The sequence below is a fragment of the Prunus persica genome, chromosome G4 (genome assembly GCF_000346465.2).
Source record: "Prunus persica cultivar Lovell chromosome G4, Prunus_persica_NCBIv2, whole genome shotgun sequence".
Classification (NCBI taxonomy): Eukaryota; Viridiplantae; Streptophyta; class Magnoliopsida; order Rosales; family Rosaceae; genus Prunus; species Prunus persica.
In genome coordinates, this window is record NC_034012.1 from 13,340,710 (window position 1) to 13,353,321 (window position 12,612).

At 35.4% G+C, this 12,612-nt stretch overlaps 1 protein-coding gene across 4 annotated transcripts; it reads left to right on the forward strand.

Annotated features, from left to right (window-relative positions):
• LOC18780574 (uncharacterized protein C2orf16) lies at positions 4,813–9,007 on the forward strand. Of its 4 annotated transcripts, none has more exons than XM_020563198.1 (4): positions 4,813–5,242; positions 6,614–7,843; positions 8,198–8,286; positions 8,377–8,465. In XM_020563198.1, exons 2-3 carry the CDS (start codon positions 6,639–6,641, stop codon positions 8,250–8,252), a joined length of 1,260 nt encoding a protein of 419 aa, XP_020418787.1. In that variant the 5' UTR covers positions 4,813–5,242; positions 6,614–6,638; the 3' UTR covers positions 8,253–8,286; positions 8,377–8,465. The 4 variants fall into 4 exon arrangements, with proteins under 4 accessions (XP_020418787.1, XP_020418786.1, XP_020418785.1 ...); XM_020563196.1 differs by lacking the exon at positions 8,198–8,286 and adding an exon at positions 8,734–9,007 and having other exon boundaries at positions 5,232–5,243; positions 6,615–7,843; positions 8,377–8,607; XM_020563199.1 differs by lacking the exons at positions 4,813–5,242; positions 8,198–8,286 and adding an exon at positions 8,734–9,007 and having other exon boundaries at positions 6,860–6,963; positions 7,071–7,843; positions 8,377–8,607.

A 12,612-nucleotide genomic window follows, 5' to 3' on the forward strand; every position in this document is an offset into this window, starting at 1 on the left:
ACTCACTTGAGCAAGCAACCCTCTATGATTAATGCTTGTTTAAGGCATGATTTGCTTTTCATTTTCGTTTTGCCTTTTTTTGGTACTTTAGATCTTTTGCAATATAAAACAATTGCGTCGTACGTTTACCATATATCCCATTTCCTAATCAAACTATTGTAAAACAAAATTTGATATTAAAAATGGATTATGGTAAAGTGTGGTATTGGTATTGAGAGACTTCATGCATGAGGATGGGAAGAATGTGGTATTGGTGTTTTTCTTTAAATGAACAAAAGATATAGGAATACCATGAACTCCCTTTTGAAGATTTTTCTTTAAAAGGACAATATATATAGGAATAACATAAACTTCCTTCCAGTTTTGGGATTGAATTCTCAGTCTAGTGGTGGTGTAAAGTGACATATATACCATGTTCAAATCTTCATATGCTAGCAAGAAAAAAAAAAATTAAAGACTTTCTACCATGATGGCATTAGAGTAACCAACTCATAACTATATTTGACAATAGGTAGACAAGTCCAATACATTATATAATGCAAGACCTCAGTTTTATAGATACCGGATAGAGTGAGAATGTGAAGAAATGTCACACACTGTACAGTTGAGAAACATAACAAAGGTTTATAAGGAGTTGGGCTACTCCCCCACATTGCCAATTAGTTTTGAAGTGAAACCTCAATTTCCTTCATGATATTAGAGCGGTTTTGTCCACGTGTAAAGCCTAACGGGCATATACCCTCAAACCAAAAGCCAAACAAAAGAGTCCCGTACTAAAAACCAGTTGAACTGATTCCTTCACAATGGTTCATCTAATTCTCATTGGTGGTATTTAAATACTAGTGTCATCCAAATGGGGGACTCAATCCAATGGGCCAGTTCTTGAGCAGATAAGGTAGCATCTGTGCCCAGTTACTGTCCACAGCATGATCAAGTTGCAGGGTATATTTATTGTACCACAAAGATGGGATTTGATTTCCAATGGTTAATGGAAGCCATGGCCATCCATATTGGTATCCCTACACAATTCTAGTTCTTTTCTTGTCAGCATACATCAATTCAATCAAACAAAAGGGGAAATCTTAATATCTTGGCAGTTTAAATCTAGGGTGGGGTGGGGGCTAATTGAAGTCTAAAACTGAATAGGAAATTAATTAAGCAAAACCAGGTGCTGGGATTTTGAGCTTCTGTGGGCTTCAACTTTAATAGTAAGGGAGGCAAGTGGTGGTGCTATAATTAATTATGGTAGATATAGAATATAGTAGGTTTGTGATATTTGAATGGTGGATCTATAGTTTTATTTTTTAAGCAAACTTGGGCACCCTTTTTTCTCACCCATTGATTGCTATCTTTCTGTCTTGTTTGATATTTCGCCAAAATAAATAAATGCAGAGACTTGGGTTTCCAGTTTCCAGCTTCCAGCTTGTAAGGCTATCCACAACAACAACAACCCCACAAAGATTTTGACAAGACATTTCTGTGCTGAGCAGGAAAAAAAAATGTTTAATATTGTCTAGTAATTTAATTGGTATTGGATGAAGGATAAACTACCCGACAAGCAAAGGTATCCAAAGAGAAAAAACGGTTTATGTAACTGGGATCCTTGTGATAATTACAGATATGAAAAGTACTAGAGACCAACTTTGATGAACATCCACTACATTTGGTCTGTCTGTGATAATTAACTTTATTTGTGGAGAAACAAGGAAAAAAGAAAATGTAATTTCCGCTCAAGTGTTTAATTTGTTTTGCACAATAAAGAGCACTCAATTTGTCAACCAAAAATAAAAAAGAAAGAAAATTACAATCATTATGTCAAATAATTTTTTTTTAATACAAGCGATAGTCTAAACTACAAGGAGAGAGAAATTTCTCACACATATACTACCACAGTGTTATGAGAGTTTAAACTGGAGATCACTGATCTGCAAGTCAATTCTATTTTCCACTAACCCACGTCAAACACTCTTAATAATCTATACTATAATAATGGAAAATATATGATCCTTCAACCTTTTTTCTTTTTTTTTTTTGGTCGAAAAGATCTTCAACCTTAAACAGGTATAATAAACCCCCATTTCTCAATCACCAATTTACCTTATTTTCAAGCCCTATGTACTGGAGAAATTATAGAGTGATACGGTATCACCACATCAACGGGTGATACTCCCACTCAAAATTTAACACGTATCAATTTTAAAATAAAATAAAAAAACAATTACACCTAAACTTTGTCTTCCAAGTTTACCCTTCAACATTAATTAGACCTAACCCCTCTCCCACCGTCTTCCCTGTGCTTCGCTTCCCCCTCACCACCAAATTGTCTTCTCTTTTCCCTCGCCACCCACCCCAGCCTTTCTCTCCCTTCTCATCCAACATCTCCAACGCCTCTTTCCCTCCCTCTCATTCTCAGTAAAAAAGTTAAACGCATTAAGAAAAAGCCAAAAATCTTGAATATATATAAGTGCAAATCAGAAATCTTCAAAACCATCTCCTATGATGATAAGTTGACAACCCACTACTGAAAGAAAGGTAATGATGGATGTTATGGGCAACCAAGTAAATCAGTTATTTTTTTCCTTTTTCTGTTAATTTTATCAACCACTTTTTGGGTGTTGTTGTTTGATGTCGGTATTCATGGAGGGGGGACTGCAGCCAAGGGGCGGTAGTGCGTGGAAGGCAGATTGCCAATGGGATCTGGGTAGGACACTGCTACAATGGGATCTGGGTAAAGTTGGAAGACAAAGTACAACTAGAAAAACAATATAATTATTTTTTTAAATTTGACACATGTTAGATTTTGTGTGGGAGTATCACCCGCTGACGTGGTGATACCGTATCACTCTATAATTTCTCCATGTACTGAATTAGAGAAGACATCTATAATGGGGCTCTAAATGGACTCTACCGTCATGGGTGATCACGTTTTAGAGACTCAGTTGGGATGTTAGGACATCTACAATTGGGTTCTAAATGGGCTCTTCCACCATGGGTGCTCACATTTGAGAGACTCAATTGGGATCTATGCCCATTTAAGCCTCTTAAAAATTCTCACAAGCCCAGGAGTGGGTTCCATGGGAAGAGAAATTCACATGTGGGTGCACCCACGTAAAATCAGGCATGGCCGATCCATTGATTCTAGAGGCCCTGAACAAAGGGAGATGATGAGGACCTATACATACAAATGACAAAAAAACTCGCAATCAATAAATTGAACCAAACACATCCTTGGTGGCATCAATTACACCGTAATACATAAATAGAACCAATTCCATCCTTTAATTGCATCAACTAAACTTATTTTCTCATATTAATAGCTCACTCAATTGTCGTTTATTCATTAAAAAAAAATATTGACAGTTCAAAAACTAACAATAAAAAAACAGCAATATGAAGCAACAAACACAAGTGCTTAATTAGAATCATAAATAGGCTTGATCTAGAAAAAAAAAAATAATATGTTTAGCAATAAAATTGATAATAATAATAATGTTTATGTTTATGTCTTCGTTGAAAAAATAATACTAGAAAGTACTTTAAGTACATCAACATGGTATCAAAAATAAAATTTTAAAAAAAAAGGTATAAAAAATGGATTAATGCTAGAACCCCTTTTTTATTTATTTAATATTATATTGGGTAAATTACTCAAATGGTCCTCAAACTTATACCCAATTTACATTTTGTTCCCTCAATTAAATTATTCGTTCAAATGGTCCGTCAACTCTATATTAATTGGTCCATTGATCCTACCGTTACATTATGTTAATGTTGCCGTCAAATGTAAGGGTAAAACCGTCCATAACCGTCCTATATTCCCCAAATAGGTGATAAAATGGTGATAAAGTGGTGATACATAGGTGACAAAATGGTGATACATAAGTAATACAGTGGTGATAAATGAGTGATATATAGGTCAAAAGTCTTATTTACCCCCACAAATGTAGCATGTGCTGCTCACATGACTCAATTTAACAGAAAGTGTAACAGTATGACCAAAGCGCCGATTAATAAAGAGTTTGTAGACTATTTGAACAAATAATTTAGTTTATGAACTAAAATGTAAATCGAGTACAAATTTGAGGACATTTTGAGAACTTTTTCATTTGTTTATAAGATTGCGTTAGGGAATTGAAAACAAAAAGAAGCCCATTTTCTTCTTTTCTTGTGTCAAAAGGTCCTTTATAAGTGAGTCCAGATAACTAAAGGGCCTTTTTTGGTTTCTTTTATAAGTGGGCTTAAAAAAATTTGAGGACCCCAAATTTTTGGGGGCTCTGTGCAGTCGTCCAGCTTGCACAGGCTATGGGTCGAGCATGAAATTAGGCCAAAAACATGAACACGCGATTGGACTATATACTCACACAACAATAGTAATAGATACATGCACGCTCATCAACTGTGCTAGAAATTCCACTTAGTTGCTAAATGAGTCTCTACAAGTGGTGGTAGCACCCCAAATTTAGAGCCCTCCATTGTTGATGCTCTTAGAGTCGCTTAACGCCAACCCTCATCTTTCATCATATGTTTAGTTTAAATGGATTCTACGGACACTTAAGGGACTTAAAAACACTTATCAAAGTCATCTAATCCAGTAAAAAAGGCCTTGATTTGCAAACATGTTGTCTTATGTTCGAACCCCATAACACCTTAATAGTGTTGTGTGTGTAGGAAACCCTACTTTTATAGTTTAGACTATTGTTTGTATTTTTGCAAAACACCCATAAAGAATTTTTATTTATTTATTGATAAACCATGCACCTATATAAAATTACCACACGACTTATTGACACACAAATTGAATACCCACACCAAACCAAACTCATCAAACTTTCCCTTACTTCTGAAATGTTGAAAAAGATCAAGGATAATGCGATTTTATTGGCACCCTTTGTTTTGGGAAACCTAACATCGAATTTTTTTCCCCAATTTTATTAGGCCTCCCAAAAAATTAATTAATTTTACTTTATTTAGGAGATATTTTTGTGATACTTGTAGTGTATTTTTGGTGTCTAGAGAAAACTTCACACCTTTTATCATGGTGCTTGAAGAAACCCGGAACGGACGCCAAAACAAGTTTTCAATTTTATTTGAGTTCATCCATAGATCCGACAAAAACATAAAACATTCCTTTTAATTTCTTTCGTCTTCCCGTTCTGCTTTCAGCCATTACCGACCAGTCGAAGCTCAATCTGTGGAGCAGTGTTTAAGAAGCAAAATTCGCATATAAAAAAATCCACAAAAGGTACGTAATTTCTCAACTTTCTTATCACTTATAATTATTTTTTATTAAAAAGATAAGACTGCTGTTCAATTGTTTCTCCTTCTTTATGGAATACGAAGAGAAAAGAGAACATACCCTTTTTTCCTCTTGAATTGGATTGTATGTTGTGTCCGTTTAGGAGGGTAGGGTATTAATTTTTAATATTTGTACAGAATTAAATTTTCGTATTGGTACCTTTGTTAGCGACTGTGAATTCAGAATAAAGTTTCTGTTTTTCAGTTAAGTTTGTGGGCCATGGCTTTTTTTACAAATGCTGAGATGGTATGGGACACCATAGGCTCTCAAATTTAGTTGCTTCAATCTTTTTGTTTAAATTATTGTTCTTTTGGTTTTTCGTTAAGTTATAATTGTCTTTGAGATGATGGGTATCAAAAACTGCAGCAAAATTGTTTCACTTGTATATGGGCTGTGATGGGATGTCTTGGGCTCCCATAGAATGACGTGAAAACGCTACATTGTGGAACATGGCTTTATCTGTGGTATTTAGTAGTATGTTGGAAATGGTTTTCTAGTTTTGGAGTGTTATCATTGAAAGAAGTTGGCATGTAGAGAGTTTAGGGGGTTGTGTTCGATTCGTATTGAAAGAATTCAGAAGTTGTAAGCATGGCTACTTTTATGGTTACTGGAAAAAAGTTACGAATGATGCGTCTGCAGGTGAATATATAAATTGTACTTGGTTGTGAATTCTTTTACTTACAGTTGTGTAGGGCATAGAGTGGGAAAATTAAGGGTTGAGAAGAGCTGCATGATACTGATGAGGGATAAAGAGAATAGTTTCTGTGTAGTTATGCTCCAAACATGGTTCCAAATTGCAATTACTACATCATTCTAGCTGTGAAAATGTGTCCTGATTCTCGTGTGTAGAATTTGAGTTGTAGTGCCTTTTGGCTTGAATTGGAAAACTGTTGTATATTGATGTTTGTCGTTACCATGATTAATCTTTTGCATTCTAATGGATTAGTAACGTTTTAATATTTTTCACAATGCTAACTTGTTCTAGATGGCATGTTTAGCTTCAATTATATTAGAAAAGGTTCCTTTACAATGGTAATCTTTTGTTCGCTTTCTTTTGGAGTGAAGGTGTGGACTTAAGAGGGGAATTGAGACCCCACCAATTTCTATCAGTTGTAACAAAGAAGTGCTCATTTCAATTCTAAATATAATGGAATTATGCTTTGCAAAATGATAGTTTACAAGTAGCAGTTTTAATTGGTTTACATATGATTCAGTTCTGCCGCAAAATTTGCACATGGGACTTCAATATGATTTCTTTCAGTTGTATGCACAGATGTATGTTATGCTGATTACTTATTATGATTCAATAAATTGCAGGGATACTGGTTTTACTAGAGAGCACATGGAAAACATGGATGATTCAACATTGGCTAGAGAATCAGACCTTAACTTTGCAGTTGATAACGTAGAAAAGGCTTATTGTTATGCTGATGAAAAGAGCTTTGAAAAAAGGGATTGTTTCAATGAGGATCTGATCCAACATGAGCAACAGAGTCCCCCCTCAATCCATGCAGATGTAGATTTCAAATATGAAATTTCAGAATCTCTTCCGGAAAAATCTTGCCCTGTCCCAACTGAATCTGATCAAGACAGTGCCATTGAAACAAAATTTGCCCATGAGCGAGAGAGGACTGAGTCTCCATTCAAGGACAATAACCATTACCAAGGTGAGATGGATGAGTTGCATGGCAGTAATTTTCTTAATCCCTCCTCTCAATCTAAGTCGCAAACTTTCCATATTGAAATGGGAACTGAAGATTCTGCTCATTCACAGGAGTCTCCTCTGACAGAACGTGCAAACCAGGGAGTGGGAGAGGATGATTCTAACATGGGTAGGCCTACTGCTGTACCTCATGCTGGAAGAGCGAAAATGATTTATTCCGAGAGGTCACAATATGAATCAGTTAAGTCTTCCATTCATGAAGTAGAAAGGGAAGCTAGTGATCAATGGAAAGAGCAATTGTTATCATCTCCTAGGTTGCACAGGTGGGATAATGAAAATAAGAATGATGAGTCGCCAGGTCAGAACAATAACCCAGGCATCGGCAATTCTGATATTCAATCTCTCGGAAGAATCGCCAGAGGATCAATATCTCCTAGAATAAAAAGACAAATGTCACTTTCGCCTGAAGACTCTCCATCATGCCACTTGCCTAATAACCGTGAGCATTTGCCTTCTCATCAAGGTTCTCAAGACCAATCACTTGCACCAAGATCACATAGCCAACATATTTCTTCACCCGATCATTATCTCCCGCCTACACAGGGCATTCGACAATTTTCCCACCACAGGGATAGTTCTGCTCTGAAGCACATATCTGCATCTCCAAGGTTGCATGCCTCACCCCCAAGGTCGTATCACTCACCTCGAAGGTCCCGTCGCTCACCCCCAAGGTCCCATCACTCACAATCAAATTATGGGAGAAGGGACAGATTGGAGTCACGATCACCCATTCGGCATAGAGATTCTTTTGGTTTCCAGAGGGCTTATCGTGAGAGATCTCGATCAAGGTCCCCATATTCAAGAGCTCATCATAGATCGACAAGGTTAACTTCTATAGCCTCTGTGTTATCTTATGTTCAAATTCTACTAGTATCAGTTTCAAATGGCAACAATTTAATAATTTGAACAAGTTGTAAGACATCTGAAAGTGAAAGTTTTGGTTTATCTCTTTCATTTGTTCCTCCCATCCAATGACCAACTCAGCAATTAGAAAACTGCATTTTTGAAACACCTATGTTTCTGCCCAAATTCCTGAAAATATGATTTTAACACATGAAACCTTCATCAAACATCATATATGGTGGGAACTAGCTCTCTATGAACAATTTTTCTTGTTCTTGTGAAATATGTCAAAAAGATTCCTTATCCCTAATTCATATGCATTACTGTTAACTCAGGATTCTGTACATTGAATGGTACAAGGTTTTAAAATTAAATGGATATGGAGCTTAATGAGTGGACCTTTCACTCTTTGGTTGTGACAAAGGTCTTTATCTGTCCATCTATCCATCTGTCTGTCTCTGTCTCTTTATCATCTAGTTTGGTCCCCTAATATTTTGTCCTTAACTTACAATAGGGGAAGACATTCTCCAATGCAAAGGTCCCCTTCTACAAAGAATCATTCTCGTCACCGATCTCCTAGAAGGAAACCATGGTCACCACCGCCTAATAGGAAAACTGGATTAGGGAAACCTGGAAGAAATTTATTTGTTGCAGGTTTTAGTTTTTTGACTACAGAGAGAGATCTGGAAAGGAAGTTTTCTAGGTATGGCCGAGTACGAGATGTTCGTATTGTTAGAGACAAAAGGTAATTGTGCAGTTTATACTTGCATACGATAGCAATGAGGCGTTTGACATTGATACTTGATGATGCATTCTATTGCTTTCTTCTTTGAGTTGAGTTTTTTTTTTATGCATATTATGTTCTTCTTAGGTCTGGAGATTCACGTGGATTCGGATTCTTGACCTTGGAAAGGGATGAAGATGCCGATGCAGCAATCAGAGCTCTAGATGAGACTGAGTGGAATGGTCGGATTATTCTTGTGGAGAAATCCAAAACTTGAGGGGGCATGAAACTCAGCTTTATCACAGCTCTTTTCAGTTGGTTAATTTTCCTTTTTGAAGTTAGTTCTGCCCATCACATTGTTCTTCAAAATTTATCACACATCAAATACACCTCAGAAAAAAAAAAAGCATATTTCTCTTCATTTTTCTGGTGCTTTCTTTATTTCTATATTACTTCAATGGATCAATGTTTCCCCTATTTCATCTCCTTTGTGGAGATTAAATGGGTCAAAGATTCAAACAAACCAGTTGGTCTGAATAAGTTTAAACTTGAATGTAAACAAATTAATCAGACTCAACGTTTCTACATATTTTAAAAGATTAACTACTGTGATAAGGGTAGGTATATGCCAATGAGGTAGTTTTACACCGAGTCACCAACCCCTATAAGACAACTGTCTGATTGGTCAATGGTTATACTCATCCGACCAAAACAAGTTATTGGATTTTTGTCTAGAAAAGAATATGGATGCCAATTTTTTAAATATAATTTTCTGAAAGAAAATGAAATAAAGATCTCGTAAGGTGCACTAAGATAAGTCTGTCTTTTATTTTAATTTATTCTGGTTTTTGTTTTTTGTTTTTTTGGTAAGGATTTATTCTGGTGTTGATACAAATGGTATTAGAAGAGGTTATCACTTGCAGCTCACTTGAGAGTGATTTTGGATAGGTCAATAATCATTTTTATAGAAAATCACTTCTCCATATGATCATTTTAAGTGGTTTTCGAGAATCACTTAAAATCACCTAAAGTGATTACATAAAGAAGAACGTGGGAGGTGTTTCTCCTCATAAATGATTTTAGCCTTTCTAAAATCACTCTCTAATGAGCCCTTAATCTCTGGTAGTGAAAACAAATAAATGTAGAGGTAGGGTGATTATAATGGTTGGTACAAGCCTGGCCATCTTGGCGATTAAAATATGGAAGATTAGAGACAATGATTTTTGTCTTAGTGGATCGGTCATGATCATTAGCAACTTTTGGGGTGGGAGTTGACCAAAGCAAATGAATAAATCACGTTTAACGTAGTGCTTACGAACTTCTCAACAAAAATAATTAGCGCCAAGCACTAACTAATCATGTTAATAATTATTCAATATGTTGTGGCCTAACACGTTTATACATGTAAAATGCTTGCTTTTTAAGTATCGGTAAACCAACTTTTAATCTAATAGTATTGCTCTTCACTTTATAGTTAATATCTTAATTAAGTTCGACTCATATGAATGCAAGATCGATTCTTTTGTAGGTATCATGTGGGAAATATGGGAAGCAATCACAAAATCAAAAACCGAAAAGGTCTACTTTCTTAATTTTTGTTATGCATATTGGAAACAAAAACCTCTCAGCCCTCTATATAAATCCAACTTTAGAAAAAGCACAAACAAGACACAGAATGACGTGCTACAAGACGTGATGATGAAATAAAGTTGCATGAGAAACACACAATGCCTGAGGGCCTGAGGCAACTGCTGCTGAGCTACATAATTTTTGCTTGCAACCTACATTACTGTTAGTTTTTGTTGCTTCTGAAAACTTCTTAGGGTTTTTACTCAAAACCTTGGATCTTTATGCCAGCAAAACTCAATAATAAGCCCAACATCAGCACACCCAATACCTTTTCCCACACATTATCTATTCCCAAGAGAAAAATATGAATATTTGGCAGGCACTTATGTGTGTGAATGATTCTCAATCGTTGATTCTGGTAACGTTCGCTAATTTAATATGTATTAACGGTTAGTAGGATTCGGCAGTTACATACGTGGCAACCGTCCCGAGCATCTCATTCCCACAATTATGTTTCTATGAAACTTTCACTCCTTTTTTTATATTTATTTTTGATGATGCTTCTAAGAGAGATAAGGGACTTTCCTTCGTGTTTGGGATTTGGGCATGGCAAACTGGGTCATTGCTTCAAAGCGTGTGGAAGCACAAGCACATAGCATTCAAAAACGCGTACTTGCAATTTGCAAACGTCCATTTTCCTTTCAAAGTAGCAATTATTTCATGAATTGTTCAGCAGACTTCGTAGAGAAAAACCCATTGGTGGTCCCGCTACCATGTACCGATGCACACGTTTTCTGTTTCCTGTTTCCTATCCAAATCACGACAAATGCCCATGTGGCCACGTGTCCAATCCAATATAAGAAAAACTTGTTTGAAATATGAATATTGCAGTTTTGCTATCCCAACCTAATCAATCACATATTGACACGTAAAAAATTTATCACGCATGATATGCCATGATTAGTCAAGAATAACATTATTTTGCTATCCTCGTTTCACACAAGTGTTTCTCTATACACTCTACATCTTTTTCGCATGATACATACTCCATTTGAGTCCCACTTATTTTCAATCCCTAAATTGATCGGATGGCTTGAGAATTCCCATGTTCATGACCATGTTTAGCCTTGTGATGCACAATTCCCATTTTTGCAATTTGGGTATTAAGGATGAAGAAGTTTATTATAGGGAAAATATTTGTCTCTTTTCTCGTCTGTGAGTCACAGTTTAATATGTATGTATACATTATTATTATCATTTATTTTTAATTATTTTGTATATGTGTCCAATTGTGATATGAATAAATAAGAGAAATGTCTTTCCACTTGTGTTTTATTTTTATTTATTTATTTTGTATATGTGTCAAATTGTGGCATGTATAAATAAAAGAAATTCACTAATGTTTTGTGTCCATAGTAAATTGTCACACTCCAACGATCACTCTATAATTACTCATCTTCTTGAGTTGTCATACATAAACCAATTAACTATTAGTCTAGAGATAATTTTGTCCATTTTGTTCGAAGGCGTCTAAAATTAAATCCCCCTTCTCTATTATCCAAAGAAGAAAAAAAAATCGACTACCTTACTTTGCATTTGTCACATTATATAATGTGGTAGTTAAAATTTAAATTCTTGAAATTCCTCTAATATTATGGGATAGACAATCTCTTCATAAAAGCATAAAACAATGGACCAAAAAGAGCAAAGATGATTGAATTAGCATCAAGAGTTCCCTTGACACTTTGATATTAATGAATTTGGTCATCATAGACTTCGTAAATGTAGTCTTTTTCTCCGATGGCTAATTATGGTCTTCTTCTTGATTGGTCCTTGTGTTTTGTGAGTTGATTAATAACAATTTTTATATTCCAGAGGATTCAATTATTTTGTTTATATTTTACAATGCATGTGCAAAGTGGGTTTTACTAAAATGTTTAATGCATTTAAAATTGGGGTTAATGGTAGTTTACTGCCTTCTGTTGATGAATCACATACCATCCAAACCAAACCCATGTTAGATGTGTCATTGAATCAAAACATCAGCCACTCTTCAATGCCTTCCAAGGTCCAAGCCTCACCATCTGTATCTTATAAACTACTTGAATATTGAGAAAGAAGATATGATAAATAAATTAGTCAACTTTGATTCCTTAGCCAATATTTAACGAGATAGACTTTGATAGAACGGAAATAACACTATTTTGTTATTTCTAATTGATAATGATAAAATACGCGTATAACATTATTGGATGAATATCAAAACATTGAAAAAAGATTTATAATTTTTCTGTTTTCATCAGCCCAGTCGCTGTCTCTGTCTCTTCATTGGAATTCCGAAGCCCTGAAATGAATTCGACAATTCGACTTCATTGATTAGTTGACCAAGCTCTACTTTACCTTGTATTCTACTTTTCTCAAACACCGAAAGTCTGATCCTTTATCCTTTAAAACCCT